Source organism: Meles meles, chromosome 8 (genome assembly GCF_922984935.1).
Source record: "Meles meles chromosome 8, mMelMel3.1 paternal haplotype, whole genome shotgun sequence".
NCBI lineage: Eukaryota > Metazoa > Chordata > Mammalia > Carnivora > Mustelidae > Meles > Meles meles.
In genome coordinates this window covers 3185135-3202044 of record NC_060073.1, presented here as the reverse complement: position 1 = coordinate 3202044, position 16910 = coordinate 3185135, and the positions used below count along the sequence as shown (strand labels likewise).

The window sequence follows — 16910 nt, the reverse complement described above, 5'->3', positions numbered from 1 at the left end:
CCTGTCCAGGATTCAGCCGCGCCGCCCTCTCCTCCGGCAGACCTCTGGGGCCACATGGCCACCTCCCGTCACAGATGACCTTGACGCCGCTCCCATGGTAGCCGGGGCGTTACCCACTTGGAGCGCTGACCCCACGGGGGTCACTGCTAGCAGCGCCCTGAAGGGTCAGCACGCCTGTCCGGTGTTGAGCTAGCGCGGACGAGCGGCCAGCTCTGGAATGGACAGCGGTTGGCCGTCCGCATGCGGCATGAACTCACTCTTTGACTGGGCTCGTCCGTAAAATTTAAATATAGAAACAAATCAGCCCAAACATGTAGCCAGGCCCCCACGAGAGAAAAATACCCTTCAGTACAGAAACAGAAGAGAAACCCAGTGTGTGGTCAGCATGAGTTGGCCTGGTTCCCTGGCCTGCGGCGCTCCAAGCACCAAGCATGCAGGGACAGCGGGAAACTTGGCTCCTGCGGGGGTGAGGGGTGGGGGGGCAGCAGGGACTAATGTGTCCAGAGGACCTGGAACTAAAATCGGACTCGCTGTTCGGAGCTGGGTTCAGATGAGGCCCCCAGGGAAGGTTTCTGTCCCCGATACCCTGGGGCTTTATAGGAAGTCGTGGGCCTCGGGAGGGTAGGAAGCACTGCCTGGGCTGGGCCACACTCTGTCTGGTGATTGTCTCGTGGGATCCACGCCGTCTGTAAGGAACAGGCAGCAGGAACCCTCAGTCACTGTGGAAACCTAGCTCTGGCCTCAGGCCTTGGGATGCTCTGAGGGGCAGCCACTGGACACCAGGCAGGGAGGAACGCGCCAGCAAGAAAAGCTGCTCAGGCTGAGCTGGAAACCAGATCCGACGGCTCTGAGCCCGCACCTACGGAAGTACGCGTTTACTCCGTCTGCAGTCCAGCAGCGGTCCAAATGAGTCTGTTTAAATGCTTAAACAGATAAATGAACATCACGAAGAGAAACAGGAAATGGTAAAACGGGAACAGAAGTGAAGCAAGGGAAGGAGGGCACGAGAAAACATTCTACGGTTTAGTTACTGAGGAAGGTATCGGCAAGCACGGTAAACTTTGGACCCGACATAATCGGAGAGCAAAGTAGTGAATTGACCCAGATTGCGGCACCAGGCCCTGGCCCGGTGAGCCCCGCCCCCCCCCAAGTGGTGGACTTGCCCGCCACGTGAGTGATGGCGGATCTCACCAAGACTGTTTGGGTCGGGTTCTCTTTCACCTAAACACGAGCGCTATTTTCTGATGCGAGATCTCGGTGACTAGATGCCGATCTCTCCGTGTTAGGCATTGAAGGTTGCTGCTTATTTACAGCAGGAGATGAAAATCAGAGTGTTTGGCCTAATTCACTTTGGCACATAGGAAAGGAGTGTCTGCAGCTCGTGAAGGAGCGGGAGCCGATGGGAGAGCAGGGCCCCCTCTGCTCCGTTTCCCGGCCGTGGCGGACCTCCTCCCCGCGCTGCCCGCTGGCTCTCTGGGACGGCGCGGCTCTCCACGCCACCTGGGACAGGTCTGAGGACACGTTTGGATCATTCTCATTTAGTTTTACTGTCCTTTCTTTGTGGCTCTGCCTTGACACACTGAAGTAAAGAGTTGTCGGGGTTCTGGAGCAGGAGCAGCCTCGTTTGTGTGTGTGTGTGAGAGAGAGAATCGGGGTGAAATATATATAAAATAAAGGTAATGTTGCAACCAGTTGATTGACTACCTGGATGATTTCAGTGAAGGCCCTCTCTCCCCTAACCCATGCCCCCGGGTGGCCCCACTCAGCTGTGAGACGCCCCCCCCCCCCGCTTGCCGGCCAGTTGCTCTGTTTCCAGTGATGCTCTGGGGTATACATGTCTCTGCAAACTAAACTGATCAAATTCTGGCTCCTTCGTAGGACTGGTACGAAGTCGGGGTTCGGTGTGTGTCCTGATCCTAGGAGGGTTCCTCCCACGGCGGTCACCTCATCTTTCCTGCACACACAGCAGCTTGCTGCCTAGGCTGCTCTCCGCCCACTCGACCTTCAGGACAGCCCCGTCTGCTCTCTGGAGCACCTGGGTTTAGACCTGGCTTGTGAAGTCGTTGTCTCTGGGAGGAGAGTAGAAGTTATCTCTTTTGCTGCCCACCCTCCATCTCTGCACCAGGCCTAGGGACAGCTGCAGGCTTGGAATGACACCCCTGGTCCAGGAGCTGAGCACTTGGTAGAAGTCGGGTGGCAGCCTGGGGTCTTCTCCAGCCTTGCAACTACCGTCTCCCAGACCAGGGGCAAAGATGACCAGGACCCAGGCTTCTCAGCCTTCCCGTTCCACCAGGGTGCCGGCCTCCGTTCCCTGAGCAGGCGGAGCGAACCAGGGAGCCCTGCTTTCTAGCACTCATGCCCCAGATGTGGCCTCTATACCGGATGGGCAGCTGGGGCACGGTGAGAACACTGGTGTCCTGGTCCCACCTCCGGAAAGCCCTAGGGCTTGGGGACTGGGGGACATGGGAGCCCCATGCTCTTGTTCCTGGGGGGATGAGGCAGACCCGTGCTCTTGGCTACAGCCTCTGGAGGGCAACGTCCCCCTCCCTGAGCTGGGAGGAAGTTGCAGGGGGCGGGGGCCAGATTGGGTTCAGATATTCCAGACTCACCTTTCTCACTGAATTTTGTAGGTGTTTTTGACTAGATGTTCCTTCATTTGTTGCGTGCCATTGGATGGTTTTGGAGGCTTTGAGTATTTGCGTTTATGTATAATTCTCCCCAGGTTTCCGGAGGAGCCGGTGTGCAGGGCTTTTCATGCTGTGATCCTGGAAGCTGGTCACCCACAACTGGGATTTTGAAGAAGCAGGTCTCACTTAGAAGGCAGATTAGATATAATGACCGTTAGCGTATTGTATCCATGAAAACGCTCTGGGTCTGTAAATTTCCTGCCTCCCCACCCGCTTCAGTCTGCCCCCTGAAGTGTCTGCCTTCAAGAGAAAACCTCCAATTTTACTCTTTCCTGTTGCTGATTGTAGCAGTACTGCCTGTTCTTTTCGTTCCCCCGGACCAGTACAGTTGACCCTTGAACACCTTGGGGTTAGGGGTGCTGACCTGCGCCCAAACATCTGAGTCTAACTTTGGGCTCCCCCAGACTGAATAGCTGATACCCTCCTGGTGACCAGCGGCCTTCCTGGCGACGTGAGCACCCGGGTCACACGGACCTTCCGTGCTGTATTACATATGCCGTCGTCTTAGAGCAAAGTATGGTAGAGAAGAAATTTTCAGAAAATTACAAGGAAAATACATTGACAGCGCTGAGCCACGTGGATGGCTGCGTGTGTCCGTTCACAAGGTGGCTTGTCAGCGCCGACAGCAGCGCTGTCTTCTGGGACGTGCGGGTGTGATGGTGTCACCGTCGGACATCGGAAAAGAGAAGGTAACGGGAAAGGTTCCTGTCTACATCTAGGTGGTGCGTTACGGCGTGGGACTGCTTTGGCGAGGCCCGGTGTCATTGGGACGATTGCTTCATCATAGCCTCGCCTGTCCACTGATGAGCGCATGGTTATAAAACTTTTACAGCCTGCTGGGTTACAGACGTACTCATGGTGTAGTATCGGAAACGTTACATTCTTTAAAAAAAACACAATTGTGATAATAGGCTGATACATGTTTTCTCCAGCGGGGAGAGAAGCATTCTGTGAGGTAGGGTAATTCTTCGAAAGCAAAGTTCTGAAACAACCCGCACATGATGAATTCATGGCATAGTGTGTCAATTGTAGAGCATGTGTGTACGCGCGTATACGCATGTTAGCATCACATCATGTGATGGTATGTTAAATCTCACTCACCTTGCCCGTGCACACTTTGTAGATTTGCACGCACAGCAGGTAAGAGTCTGTATGCCATGATGGTTCTCCACTGTCCGTTAGGTGGACGTGGGTCATTGTAAAGGTCCTCATCCTTGTGGTCCTCCTGTGGAGTAGGCTGAGAAGGGGGAGGAAGCCAGGGAGGGGGGCTGGTCTCGCCGTCTCAGGGGAGGCAGGTGCGCCTGGTGTCACTTCCCGGAAGTACAGTCTGTCTCAGGTTTTGCCCCTTCCTTTCTCTGCAAATGTCTGTATATGCGTTGCCGGTACTTCCGCCGCGGGCTTTGGCTTCGGTGCCCGCACCGCAGACGCGCCTGCGTGCTACAGGAAGCCAAGAGCGGTCTCGAAGCAGAGCCCTCTCCAGGGTACCTGATGGCACCGTGGTTTTGGGACGGGGTCTTCTGAGTCTCCTTCCTCACCCCCAGCGCTGGCTCAGAAGCTCTCAGCTCCATCCCGTCATCCCGTTAACCCCTCTGGGGTGGCATCTGTGAGCCCTTGCGTTTCTCCACGATCCACACCTCAGAACCCTTCGTCCCCAGCTTTTCGGCCGTGTCCACAGTCTGTTTCATGATTTGCTGCACTGGCTGTGTCGTAAATCCCGGGCGATCATGCCTAACATTTGGGCCGTTTTCTCCAGCAAGAATTTATGGGTTTGGGTTTGAAGGCTTTCACGGCGTTTCCTGTCCCATCGATGGCGTCTTCAGTGGTATAATCCTTCCAGACTTGCAAGGCGTTCTCTCTGTCGTGGTTCACTTTTATAACGTTGGCCATCCTTTTCGTGAAGCATCCTGGTAATGAGCCTTGCAGGTCCTCACGGCCCCGACCCATGGGCTGCGTTAGAGATGTGCTCCAGGGCACGTGGGCCACCGGGACACATTCCATGTCGAGCTTGCAGGGTTGGGAGTGACCAGGATATTGTCCAGTATCAGAAGAACGTTAAGAGGCAGCCCCTTCCTGTCAGGTTACCTCCCAAGTTAAGGGACGAAGCATCAGTGGACCTGACCCTGAGAAAGGGTTCTGGTTGTCCAGGCCTCCTTGTTGCACAGCCGGAGGACTGGCCGCTGGGGTCGAGCGCCAGGGGTTAGCTCTGGATACGGCCTGCCTGATCACAAACCCCACTGCCCCCGCACGTGTGCTCGCTCGTTCTGCCCTCCCTGCCTTCGGTCTTGGCGTTCAGGTCTCTTCCGCAGGAATAAATGTCCTTTGTGGCATTTCCTCCAAAATAGGGCACTTACATCTGCATGAAAAACCTGGGCAGGCAGACGTCCTGTACTCACGGATTTCCCCTGCCCTCTCCTCTCGTCGGCGCGCAGCGTCTCGGCGATTCTCACGGCGGTGTCCGGGGGCGGGTCCACTTCCTCTTGATGGCGGAAGCTACTTCTCCTGTTACCTTGACCTGTGTTAAAGCCATACTTCTCCTGTTACCTTGACCTGTGTTAAAGCCATACGTCCTCCGAAAATTACCAGACGATCCTTTGCTGGCGTTGAAATTCTCCAGCTTTAGACCTGTCCCCTTCCTTCGGCTCGAAGGTGTCCCCTAATGACGTCCCCGTTTTGAAGACCAGTAGTGGAGGGTGTCGGTGCGCTTTCTGCAGCGGCTGCGCCTGCACTGCGGGACCGGAACGTATTTCACGGAAGGTGCGAGCCTTCTGTGTCGGTCAGCGCAGCTGCAGCGACGACCTCACGGAGCCCGGGGCTCGTCTTCGTTTGCAGGGCCGCGCCGCTCGGCTCGTTCCTGGGGCTCCTCGACGTGCTCCGCCTCTTGGGAGCGCGCCCGGCAGCACTAGGGACTGGCACTTCGTACGGGTCGCAGGGTGGTGGTCGGGCTTCTGGGATTGCAGTAGACACGACAGACAGGCAGGAAGCACAGGCGGTCGCCTCTGACTGTGATGCGCACGTTACTGGAGGACAGAGCTGCTTACGGGAGAGGGCGAGTGTCACCGAGTGTCTGGCGGATTCCTGCTGCACTCGCGGCCTCCGCAGTAGCCGAGGTGGCACGAGATGTGCGCGTGAGCACCACGTGGACCACGGCAGCCCTCTTGCACGCGTGACTGCAGACCGCAGTCAGCGTTCGCTTGCGCCTCTCGGCTGCAGGTGGCACCGGGTATGGGACGGGGAGTGCTTGCACGCGTTCGCGCTCGTAAAGTTTAACTTTTTGTAGTAGATTTGCATATAGTATATGGCAGCAAATGATAAAAAAGGCTCGTGCCTATATATATTTTATGCATTTATGACATGCCTTTTTCTTAAATTATTTTAGAAGATTTTATTTATTTGAGACAGAGCAGGAGCAGGGGGGCAGAGGGAGAGGGACAAGCAGGGAGCCAACACAGGGCTCAATTCCAGGACCCCAGGATGGTGACCTGAGCCGGAGGCAGACGCTTCACTGACTGAGCCACCCAGGCGCCCCTTTCTTAATTTCCTGACATTTTCTAGGCTACTCGGTTCATCTGCCGGATTGTTCAGATTGTTGCGTGCTCCAGAAGATTTTCCACTGTGCTTGTTGGAAAACATCCAGGTCCAGTGGAACTGCACCGTGGAAGCCCTGGCGTTGGCGGGTCAGCCCGGTTCGGTTCTGCGTCGTGGCTCCGTAGGCTGTTGTGCGCCAGCCTTGCGAAGTCGGAGCGCGGGGAGTGCTGTGCGTTCCGCGGTCGAGTTCCCTCTGAGTTGCAAAGGGTTAATTCACGAATGGACTTGGTGTGCCGCTTGTTTGTTAGCTAATTTTCGAGAGTTGCTTAAATCAGTCACTCTCTGTACTTTGGATGCCAGACTGTTACGTGAACCTTTATTCCCTCCTTTGTCCTTTGAAGAGAAAACTCTTAAAAATACGGAGATTCGTGGACAGAAGATGTTACTTATTTCCGAGGAGTTTTGCTTATTGAGAAACTGACCAGAGAGTGTGTGTCCATTTCTTGGAGGCTGCCTGTGCGTCGGACCCCAGGGCGGTGCTCAGTGTTGCGGGAGAGCGACCCCACAGCGGGGAGGGGGCTGGCACCCCCTTAGGGACACCGCCCCAGAAAGTTCTCTGAGTACAGACGTAAGTCTTCCGTGGCCCCTGCCTCACGAGGCCTGCCAGCAGTTGTGAGAGGTCCACTTCACTGGGTTGATTTTGAGCCGGTGGAGGCTAACGGACCAGCTTTGGGGGCTGCCAGCCTCTTCCCAGGGCTGCTGCAAGCCCGTGGTCTTCACAGGCGCCAGGAGCAGGCTAAAGCAGGACAGGAGGCTGGAGACGAGCCGTGGCCTCTCCGGCCTGGCGTTCTCCCCTCAGCCGAGGTTCTGAGCCGCATATCTGCGAGGCGCCAGAAAACCTCCCTGGCTCCTTGGGTGTCGGGCCCCGCGCTCCGAAACACACCTGGGACTCTGGCGGGTCGCGAGGAGGGAGCCTCTGTGCCCGCGGGGCTCGGGGTGGCGGGCGGCTGTGGAGGCTGACGACCCCGTCCCCCTCCGGTTTTGTCGCCACCCCCAGGAGTTCGCGGTGCTTACCAAGGAGCTCAACGTCTGCAGGGAGCAGCTCCTGGAGAGAGAGGAGGAGATCGCGGAACTGAAGGCGGAAAGGAACAACACCAGGGTCAGTAGGGCCGTTCTCGCCGTCGGCTCGCTCGCGGGGGTCGCCTGGGGAGCACGGCTGCCGCCTGTAGACTCAGGGCGCTTCCGCTCGACCTGCTTTGAACACCGTCGACGTTTCCCCGTGGAGTCGAGCCTGACTGATGAGCTCAGCGTGCTCAGGCCGTGTTTGGGTCGTGATGAGAACGAGCGCCGTTTTAACTCATTCCGGGGGTGGGGGGGGCTCTCAGTTTAGACTGAATGGAAGGGATTCGTGTTTGGCCTGGCATGCGATTAAAAGGGGTTTTTGCCCCCAAGGGAAGTGTGAAATCACAAGTGCTCTTTCAACATGCTTTTACCTTGCCTGTCCCCCCAGCTGCTGCTGGAGCACTTGGAGTGCCTCGTGTCCAGGCACGAGCGGTCCCTGCGCATGACGGTGGTGAAGCGGCAGGCGCAGTCCCCAGCGGGCGTGTCCAGCGAGGTGGAGGTGCTCAAAGCGCTCAAGTCCTTGTTCGAGCACCACAAAGCCCTGGACGAAAAGGTGCCCGAGCCTCCGCGGCTCCCGGTGTGCGCGTGCCCTCCGTCAGGGACACGCTTCGTGCGCGTGTGACTGCGGTTCACTTTTAACCTTCTCAAGCTCCTGTACACACCTTTTCCGTGAGAGGACAGACTTCTGTGTGGTTAAAACATAGCGGTTGGTGTAAATGCCTTAAGACTTACTGTATGTGTGTGTTGATTTGTCAAGAAGAGTTGGGTAATGTAACTTGTTTAGGGGAAGATTTCTCTCAAATGTAAAATTTAAAGCTGTTACAAAGTAAGTTTTTTTTTTTTTTCCCCAAAGATCTTATTTATTAGAGAGAACGTATGGGGGGGGGGCGGGGCGGGTAGCAGGAGAGGGAGGAGCAGGCTTCCCGCTGAGCAGAGAGCCCGATGCAGGACTCTATCCCAGGACCCATGGATTATGACCTGAACCGAAGGCAGACGCTTCACCGACTGAGACACCCAGGTGCCCCAGCAAGCCAGTTTTCCTGACATTAACATCAGTGAAAGACGTTGAAGCCATTCTGTCATGTTACCTTACGCAAATGGGTCCCGAGGGTGACTTTACGTTAAGAAGCAATTAAACAAAAACACGTACACACTCAACCCCTCTGTTTCCAGGTGAGGGAGCGGCTACGAGTAGCGCTTGAAAGGTGTAGCTTGTTAGAAGAAGAACTAGGGGCCACACACAAGGAGGTAAGCTGCGTCAATCACCAGGGAATTTGATTAGAGGGGCGCTAATTTTTATCCCTTGTTTTCCGAAGAAGCACGAAGCCTGCAGTGCTGGCCGTCAGGCAGCACTGGTCTTCCCGACCCGCGAGCCAGCCTCCCGGGCCCCTGCAGTGACCAGCACTAGGCTCTTAGTGCCGGGTCGCACGGTTCCTTATGTCCCCATCGTCCAGTTGAGAGCACTGACCTAGTTGCTGACCTAGTTGTGTTCAGGCTAGACGACATCACCGTGTGTGCAGCCCAGTCCCGTGTTTACAGTTTGTAGCTGCATCTTTCCAAGAGGAATTTCTCTTGATCTCCTCACCCTATGTTCAATTCTTTGCTTTTAGCTAATGATTCTTAAAGAACAGAATAATCAGAAAAAAACGTTAACCGACGGAGTGCTTGACATGAACCACGAGCAAGAAAATACTCCGAGCACAAACGGAAAGGCAAGTCCTTAGTCTCTCTGTGCCTTTCCCTGGTGTCCTCTGTGTGCTCCCGAGGGCCATGGGAGCCGACCCCGGTGTAGATCGCGGGACTTGGCTCTTTCCGGGAAGGGCTCTGTCCTTTAACTCACCAAACAGGGCTATTCAAGGATTTCCCCCGCTCCCCCAGAGATCTTCCGACGGTTCTTCAAGCCACGAGGAAGACCTTGCCAAAGTCATCGAGCTGCAGGAGATCATAGACAAGCAGTCAGAGGAGCAGAGCCAGATGAAGGAGCGCCTGGCCGCGCTCTCCAGTCACGTGGCGGAGCTGGAGGAGGACCTGGACACCGCCAGGAAGGACCTCATCAAGTCTGAGGAGGTGAACACGAAGCTGCAGCGCGATGTCCGAGAAGTGAGTGGCGGGGGCGTTGCCGCGCCGTTCTCGAGCTGAATGGGGGTGTTCGGTGGGACCCTTGTGTGTGGACGTCTCCCCTTGGCGGAGTGCGGCTGTCTGGATCTCTTCTCCGTCGCGCTCGCGTTTCACTCTGCGCATGCGTCAGCGTCTGTTGTGCTGCTAGTCCGTGCACTGCTGAGAGCGCGCGCTGGCCGCCGTCCGCGCTTTCGGACCCGCCGCGCCCAGAGGGCTCATGTGCTCTCGGACGTCGGCGGTCAGACCCGCTGGCCCGTGGGCCTTGCTCACACTTGGGTCACCAGGATCATGCTGTCAGACCCGGTAGACGGGTACTCGTTTCCGGCAATCGTTTCCGCGTGTGCAGTGATTTTGGGGAATCGAATCATGGTTTCAAAACAGGTAAAGGGCAGGATGCTTTCTCTGGCGCCCCCACCTGTCGCTCACTGTATGCTGTCCCTGTAGACAGACAGTCGTCCCTCCCCCCACACCCCACACCCCGCCGCCCCCCACCCCCCGGGCTGCAGGAGGACGCGTCACACCTTCGAACGTGGACGCACAGGCTTCCTTTCTACGTGGCAGCGTACCGGGCCTAATTTCACCCAAGAGTTTAAAGCAAAGAAAAATATTTGTAGGGATTATATAACCTACTTAGTTATATTCTTCTGTGGCAAGGGCAGGAGATTCTGTAGCTGCATTTAGTATGCAGAGAATTGTGAAATTCTCTTTTTAAGACTCATCAGTTGAAATATTAAGACTTCCGCTGACGTAAGTTCCCCAGTAAACAGGAGGGACCTGAGATGAATCTTTAGGGTGGGGGACACGAAGGCGGGGCAGCAGGTTCTGGGCCCACTTTCTTTTTTTTTTAAATTTTTATTTATTTATTTATTTTTTTAAATTTTATTTATTTATTTGACAGAGAGAGAGATCACAAGTAGGCAGAGAGGCAGGTAGAGAGAGAGGAGGAAGCAGGCTCCCTGCAGAGCAAAGAGCCCGATGTGGGGCTCGATCCCAGGACGCTGAGATCATGACCTGAGCCGAAGGCAGCAGCTTAATCCACTGAGCCACCCAGGCGCTGGGCCCACTTTCTGTGTCAGACTCCCCGTGGTGGACTTCGCTGCGGGATGAGGCCTCAGACGGTGGCTTCCGGTCACAGCAGACGTGGCGTTTTGCTTGCGTTTGTTGACAGCAGTGTTCCAGCTCTGTGGTGATCGGCTGCGGTTTCATCCAGCCTCTACGCAGGGAAACGACGCTGCGTCCTCTGATCTGGCTGGGAGAGGCCGCTGCCTGCTCCGTGGAAAGCCCACCGGTGTCGGGGCCAGTAGAGGCCGTGCCTTGTTGCTCGCACCTTCAGCTCCCGGCATTCTTGCCGTGTGGGGATGTTTGATTCCGCGTTTCTTTTGTAGCGTCGTGTAGGAAAGAGTAAGCTTGGTACACTTAGTGGCCGGACGTAGTGTTAAGACAGCTGAGTCTGCATTGGTCGTGTAGGGGCTTGGGATGTTTGAGGTGAGTATATTTCCGTTCGTATTGGAGGCATTGGCACCTCTCTCAATTTTGAGGACGCTGGTTTTATATTTGACTTTGAAAATCAGGATTTAGTCCGGGTTTTGTGTGTGGAGTATATTAATGTGCATATGATAATTATTTGCCGTTTTTCCCTTTGAAATACTTGATGTAGGCCATGGCCCAGAAGGAGGACATGGAGGAGAGGATCACTACTCTTGAAAAACGCTACCTCGCGGCACAGCGCGAAGCCACCTCTGTGCATGACCTCAACGATAAACTTGAAAATGAGATCGCAAATAAAGACTCAATGCATCGGCAGGTAGTGGCTTTCGTCGAACTTCATACGACTTTCGTCTATTACTGGTGAAGTTAAAGACCTTTTCCTGTGACTTTTGTGTTGGAAATCAAGTCTCAGTGTAAAGTTTTTATGATCTTAGAAAATTATGTTCAAGAACTTGGTTACCTCAACTTGCCAGTTTTTACTTATTTAGGTTTTTATGCAACCTCCATTCTTGGCTCTGTTTTGTTTTCATTGTACATGAATCTGGTGCATGTTGGCCTTTCTACCAGAGGAGGGAGTGGCCAAGAGCGTGGAGGCAGTTGGCCACTTTTGTTGGTACTTGGGAGGGGTGTGAATGGCAGGTGCGGAAATGGGCCCCTCCCGTGGTTGGGAAGCCACGCCAGCTTGCCTCAGGTCGTCCGGAGTTAGCAGGAGAGCCAAAGCCAGCCTCTTGGAAACAAAGTGAGCTTGTCTGATATGTTGTGAAGTGTGTCATTAGGTCCAAGATAATAATAAAAAGTTACGATACTAGAAACCCATTCAGAATTACATCGTGTGGCGCTCTTCCCGAGCACGGAAGACGTTCCAGATAGTGACGGTAAAAGGTAGGTGACAGAGCACTGCGCACAGGTAAACACGGACACGCGCACAGGAGAAGGAAGGACCCCGCACGTGAGCAGGTGTTGGCCTCTCAGGAACCTCGGCGTATCCGTGATTTTTAAATCTTTTTTTTTAAAGATTTTATATATTTGACAGAGATCCCAAGTAGGCAGAGCGGCAGGCAGAGAGAGAGGGAGAAGCAGGCTCCCCGCTGAACAGAGAGTCCGATGCGGGGCTCGATCCCAGGACCCTGCGATCATGACCTGGGCTGAAGGCAGAGGCTTTAACCCACTGAGCCACCCAGGCGCCTCTTAAAATTTCTTTAAAGAAACAGTCTTGTTTGAATTTTCTTCATTAAAAAAAAGTTTCTTAGAACGAGAGTGTGTTTTTAAGGAGTAATTATACAGTCACGAAAATAACGGGACTAGCATTTCATTAGGCGAACTCTTAGAAGGCCTGCACTTCCGAGGCTGTGTGAGCTGTGTGTGGCTTACCCGCCCACGGTCTGCGAAAGGCAAGGAGCCTGGTCATTTTTTAAGCAGGGTTAGGACCGAACCCTTCTTTCCTTAAGTTGCCAAGAAGAATGAGCCAGCTTCTACAGAACGTGGGTTTTCTTTAACGCCGGCGAACATTTTCTATGTAGAAACTTGGTTGAAGATGTTTAGGAAGAGCAGTGCTTTGGCAAGAGGTGTTTTGCACATTGAAATCAAGCCCAAGAAAGTGGGTGTATGTTCCGCGCAGGAAGAAGAATTGTACTCGGAAGCAGCTACCCAAACAGCGGGCTTGTCAGAGCCCATTCAGTAGCTCTCGCACTTAGATCTCGTTTCATCTCTTAAACGTGGGAGCGGCTGGAAGACGGGCTGCATGTGATGCTTTGCCTTCCTCTCCTAGACCGAGGACAGGAACCGGCAGCTACAGGAGCGCCTGGAGCTCGCGGAGCAGAAGCTGCAGCAGACCCTGCGGAAGGCCGAGACGCTCCCCGAGGTGGAGGCCGAGCTGGCGCAGAGGGTGGCCGCGCTCTCCAAGGTGCTGCCTGTGCCCCGGGGCCCGGCCGGGACTTGGAGTTGGGTGGTGCTGGGGTTCCTGAGCCTGAGTTACCGTTGCTCCTCATGTCGGAGCGTCCGAGCCCAGGAAGGAGCTCGGGGCTGTGTTCCGCGCGCTTCTGTCTGAGGTCGAGTACTTTTTCAGCGTCAGGAGTCGTCCCCTTTCCGTTCTCCCTACGTTGATTTCCCCCAGTGTTGTCGGGTGTGTGCTGCACTGTTCCCGGGGGGCTTGGTCTGATGCTCACTGCTGCCCAGGCGGGTGCGAGTCAACGACTCAAAGCTCGAGACACGAGCTTTGGCTAAAGCAAGGGTCGGGGCGCCTGGCTGGCTCGGCCGCCGGAGCGTGTGCCTCTCGGTCTCACCGCTGTCAGTGGAAGCCCCACGTGGGGCTGAGAGATTACTTTTAAAAGAAAGGATCGGTTTTTCCCAGAAAAATGAAACTCCTGTTCTCTTTTGAAGGTGATCCAAATAAGTATATAATACTGAAATCTTTAAGTAACTCATTCAGGGGTTTGAGAGAGACGGGCTCGCTCACAGCCCCGCCCTCCCAGTCCTCGCCCTCCACGGGGTGGGGGTGGCGGGCGCCAGCAGGTGAGGACGCAGTGTCCAGCTGTGATGTGGTGGCTGCTGAGGTTGGGGGGTCCGCGTGGGAAGAGGAAGCACAAATCCCAACAGATAGTCCAGCCTTCCGGGGCGCCGCACGCAGCAGGCAGAGCGCAGTCGCCTGCCCTCTGCCGAGGGAGCCCGTAGGGAGGCACCCGCCAGTCCTCACGTCTCAGCCGGCTCCGGTTTGTGAGGGCCCGGGGAGAAGGGGCCCGGATGGTCCCAGGTGCTGTTCTCGAAGGTTGCCGTTGGCTCGGGCAGACGGTATCGGACTCACAGGACCGTTCCCGAGAGCGGGCTCGCGGCTACCAGCTTGTAACAGCCTCTCCTCTCCTCTCCTCTCTGTGATCTGCATGTAAAGTCTCCGTTTCTTTTCTCCTCCTGTCACCGCTTCTGTCTCCGGTCGGCCTTGTAGCCTGACCTCTTGTCTTCGGGAAGCTGTGCTGCTGAGGAAGCTAGACTGTTCGAACTCACTTCCCAGCTTAGGAAGGTAGCGCACGCGCGCGGCTCCGTGCTGCTGGCCGCTTCCTGCTGTCTGTGCTGAGCGAGCCCGGGAGACAGCCCCCGGCCGGGCCGGGCTGCGGGGAGGCCCCCCTGTGCGGACAGAGGCCGGCACCGGCCCGGCCGGGCCTCGGTGGCCTGGTGCTTGGCGCTGCGGTGCGCGCGGCCACACGGGGTGCGATCCGGGCGGAAGGAGAGGCCGCCCCGCCCGGCGGTATGTGAGCCCCGCACAGAGCATGTCACGCTTGTGGCTGTCCCGCGCTGGCGCGCAGCATGCTGGCACAGACGGGGCCGCCCGTGGGGCTGACGGTGTCTTTGCCGACAGGCCGAGGAGAGGCACGGCAACATCGAGGAGAGGCTCCGGCAGATGGAGGCACAGTTGGAGGAGAAGAACCAGGAGCTGCAGCGGGTACGTGTCCGGGCACACGGGCTGCGCGCCGGGCGCTGCTGGGGGAGGCGGCGCCTCGTTTCCCGCTTCTCCCCACCCAGACATTGGTCCCCTTCTTGACTCCGTCAGGTGTAGACTTAGTGGCCTCCTCTGCCAGCTGTCTGCTGGCGGGCGCACCCACCACACAGACCGTGTCAGGTCAGCACTGGAGGCGGGGGATGAGACCGGTGCCGCGGGGCCGTGCTGCTGGGGTGCAGGGACCCCATGTCCCGCCGCTCTGACTGGCTTGTCCAGAGAGCTGCTCCGCGTGCAGGTGGGATCTCACAGGTGCCCCTCAGCCAAACTGGAGGTGCTGGCCGGGGCTCCTGGAGGATTAGTCTGCTCGCCTGGGCCATGACATTGAGGTCCCGAAGTCAGGTCACAGGCCTGACCGCGATCCTCAAGTACCGAAGCCTCGCTCAAGACGTGAAGGCACCGGGCAGGCTAGCTCTTCCTGAGATGCGGACGACTGTCCTTGAGCTGTGGTAGGGAGGGGGTGTGCGTCTGCTGAGTCCCCAGAGAGTTTGCACTGGAGCTATTGCTCACGTGTCCGTGTGGAGAAACTCAAGCCGACCGGGCCGCGGCCCCAGTCATCCGGCCCCTATAGCCGTAGGCCGGCAGCTCCAGGCCATCAGATTCTGTTTTCACCAGAAGCCTACGTGCCTGGCCAGAGGCAGCTGAGGATCACGCACGAGCTCGTGGGAAGTGAGGATTCTTTTTCTTTTTTTAAGATTTTATTTATTTGACAGAGATCACAAGTAGGCAGAGATGCAGGCTGGGAGAGAGGAGGAAGCAGTATCCCTGCTGAGCAGAGATCCCGAGGCAGGGCTCGATCCCAGGACCCTGAGATTATGACCCGAGCCGAAGGCAGAGGCTTTAACCCATTGAGCCACCCAGGCGCCCCGAGAAGTGAGAATTCTGTCACCGGCCACAGGACTGCGGCTTGGGCAGCCCCGGCCCCATGTCACACGCACACGCGTGCACACCGGCAGACGCTCGCGTGTTAGAGGGTTAGACTTCAGCTGTTGGAGGGTGGACTCACTGCTTCTTGGGGCTGGGTTGTCGTCAGAAAGGACAGGTGTGAAGATGGGGGTTCTTTCATAACTCGGGTAATTCAAAGCCAACTTTTCAGCTGTTTTGCTTTAAAAATCCTCAACCACCGCTTCCTTCCTGCGGGCTGTGGGGGGTCGTTCGTGGCTGCTGTGTGCGCGGCGGGGTTCTCTGGGCTCTGTTTCATGTGGCACGAGGAGAGGTGCCGACACCCATGTTTTAGAGACCAGGCCGGCACAGAGGACTTGACCCTGTTGCCCAGTCCGCGGTGTGTCCTTGTGGGCTCGCTCCTCCTACGTGGGCGGCGCGCCTCGCCAGCGCGTCTCCACCCTGTCCCCTCTGCCCGGGAGAACCTGCTGAGCCCTGTCCCCAGCTCAGGTGATGCTCTCAGTCACCTTCCCGACTGCTGCCCTGAGCACTTCCTGTTCCCACGCCTTAGGTCTTGTCTTCCTTCAGGACGGGGCCGGCGCAGGCTCTGTAAACCAGGAGATGGGCGATGGTTTGGCAAACACAGACTATCATCTTTGTTACTAGTTTTTAAATTCCTTGAGGTGATGAGCTGTAATCTTTGAACATACGTTTTCGTTATAGAACATTCAGGCGATGGAACATACAGAAAAACCAATGATAGTCTCTGTTGCCACTGAAGTCTTCTCCAAAATGGGTTTTTTTTACCTTTCGCTGTGTAAATTGGTTCATTCCCCACCCCCGCCCCGAATCCAGACCCGAGCTTCTGTTTACACCCAGGAAAATGCCTCCCCCCACCCCGCCGTGTGTAGGTAAGCTGATCCCCTTAAAAATGTGCCCGTCCCTGCACGTAAACCTGCCTCCCGAGTCATCCGCCAGTAACTCGTGACATGCCTGCCGCCCCGTGAACGCTTCAGCAGAAACAGTGGCACCTTCTAATCAATGATCTTGGGGACTCGTCCCTGCTTTTCTCTGCACCCATACCTCGGGGCTGGTGCACGAGCGCCCTGAGGGTGGCGGTGGGACGGACCAGCCCAGGGCAGCCGGAGTCTGAATCACGCCATTAGTCCTCGGGGCTTTGGAAACACTGATCACACCCCTCCTTTTTAAAAAATTTTAAAATTTAAATTCAGTTTAGTTAACAATATAGTGTATTATTAGTGTCAGAGGTGGAGGTCAGTGATTCATCAGTGGCGTGTACAACCAGTGCTCACTCCATCTCCTGTCCTCCGAACGCCTGTCCCCAGGTCACACCCTCCCACCCCACCCCCCACCCCCCACCCCCCGCCAGCAGCCAGCAGTTTGTTCCTGAGTTAAGAGTCTCTTGTGATCTTGTGATTTGTCTCCCTCTCTGATTTCGTCTTATGTTTCCCTCCTTCCCCTGTGTTTATCTGTTTTGTTTCTTCAATTCCACGTGAGTAATGTCATATGGTGTTTGTCTTTCTCTAACTGACTGACTTCCTTTAGCATAATACCCTCTGTCTAGTTCCATCCATTCTTTT

The 16910-nt window shown here is 55.9% G+C and overlaps 1 protein-coding gene across 7 annotated transcripts in view; it reads left to right on the top strand.

The window, feature by feature from the left end:
• Positions 1 to 16910, top strand: part of PPFIA1 (PTPRF interacting protein alpha 1) — a 75757-nt gene that overhangs the window by 20918 nt on the left and 37929 nt on the right. For 4 of the 7 annotated variants that reach the window (XM_046014593.1, XM_046014595.1, XM_046014592.1 and 1 more), the window contains exons 3-11: positions 7270 to 7371; positions 7723 to 7887; positions 8508 to 8582; positions 8945 to 9046; positions 9213 to 9434; positions 11110 to 11256; positions 12709 to 12843; positions 13879 to 13953; positions 14290 to 14373. In XM_046014593.1, coding sequence (XP_045870549.1) covers positions 7270 to 7371; positions 7723 to 7887; positions 8508 to 8582; positions 8945 to 9046; positions 9213 to 9434; positions 11110 to 11256; positions 12709 to 12843; positions 13879 to 13953; positions 14290 to 14373 — 1107 coding nt within the window. The remainder of the gene's footprint in view (positions 1 to 7269; positions 7372 to 7722; positions 7888 to 8507; positions 8583 to 8944; positions 9047 to 9212; positions 9435 to 11109; positions 11257 to 12708; positions 12844 to 13878; positions 13954 to 14289; positions 14374 to 16910) is intronic. The other 3 variants (XM_046014596.1, XM_046014597.1, XM_046014594.1) reach the window with 1 other exon arrangement.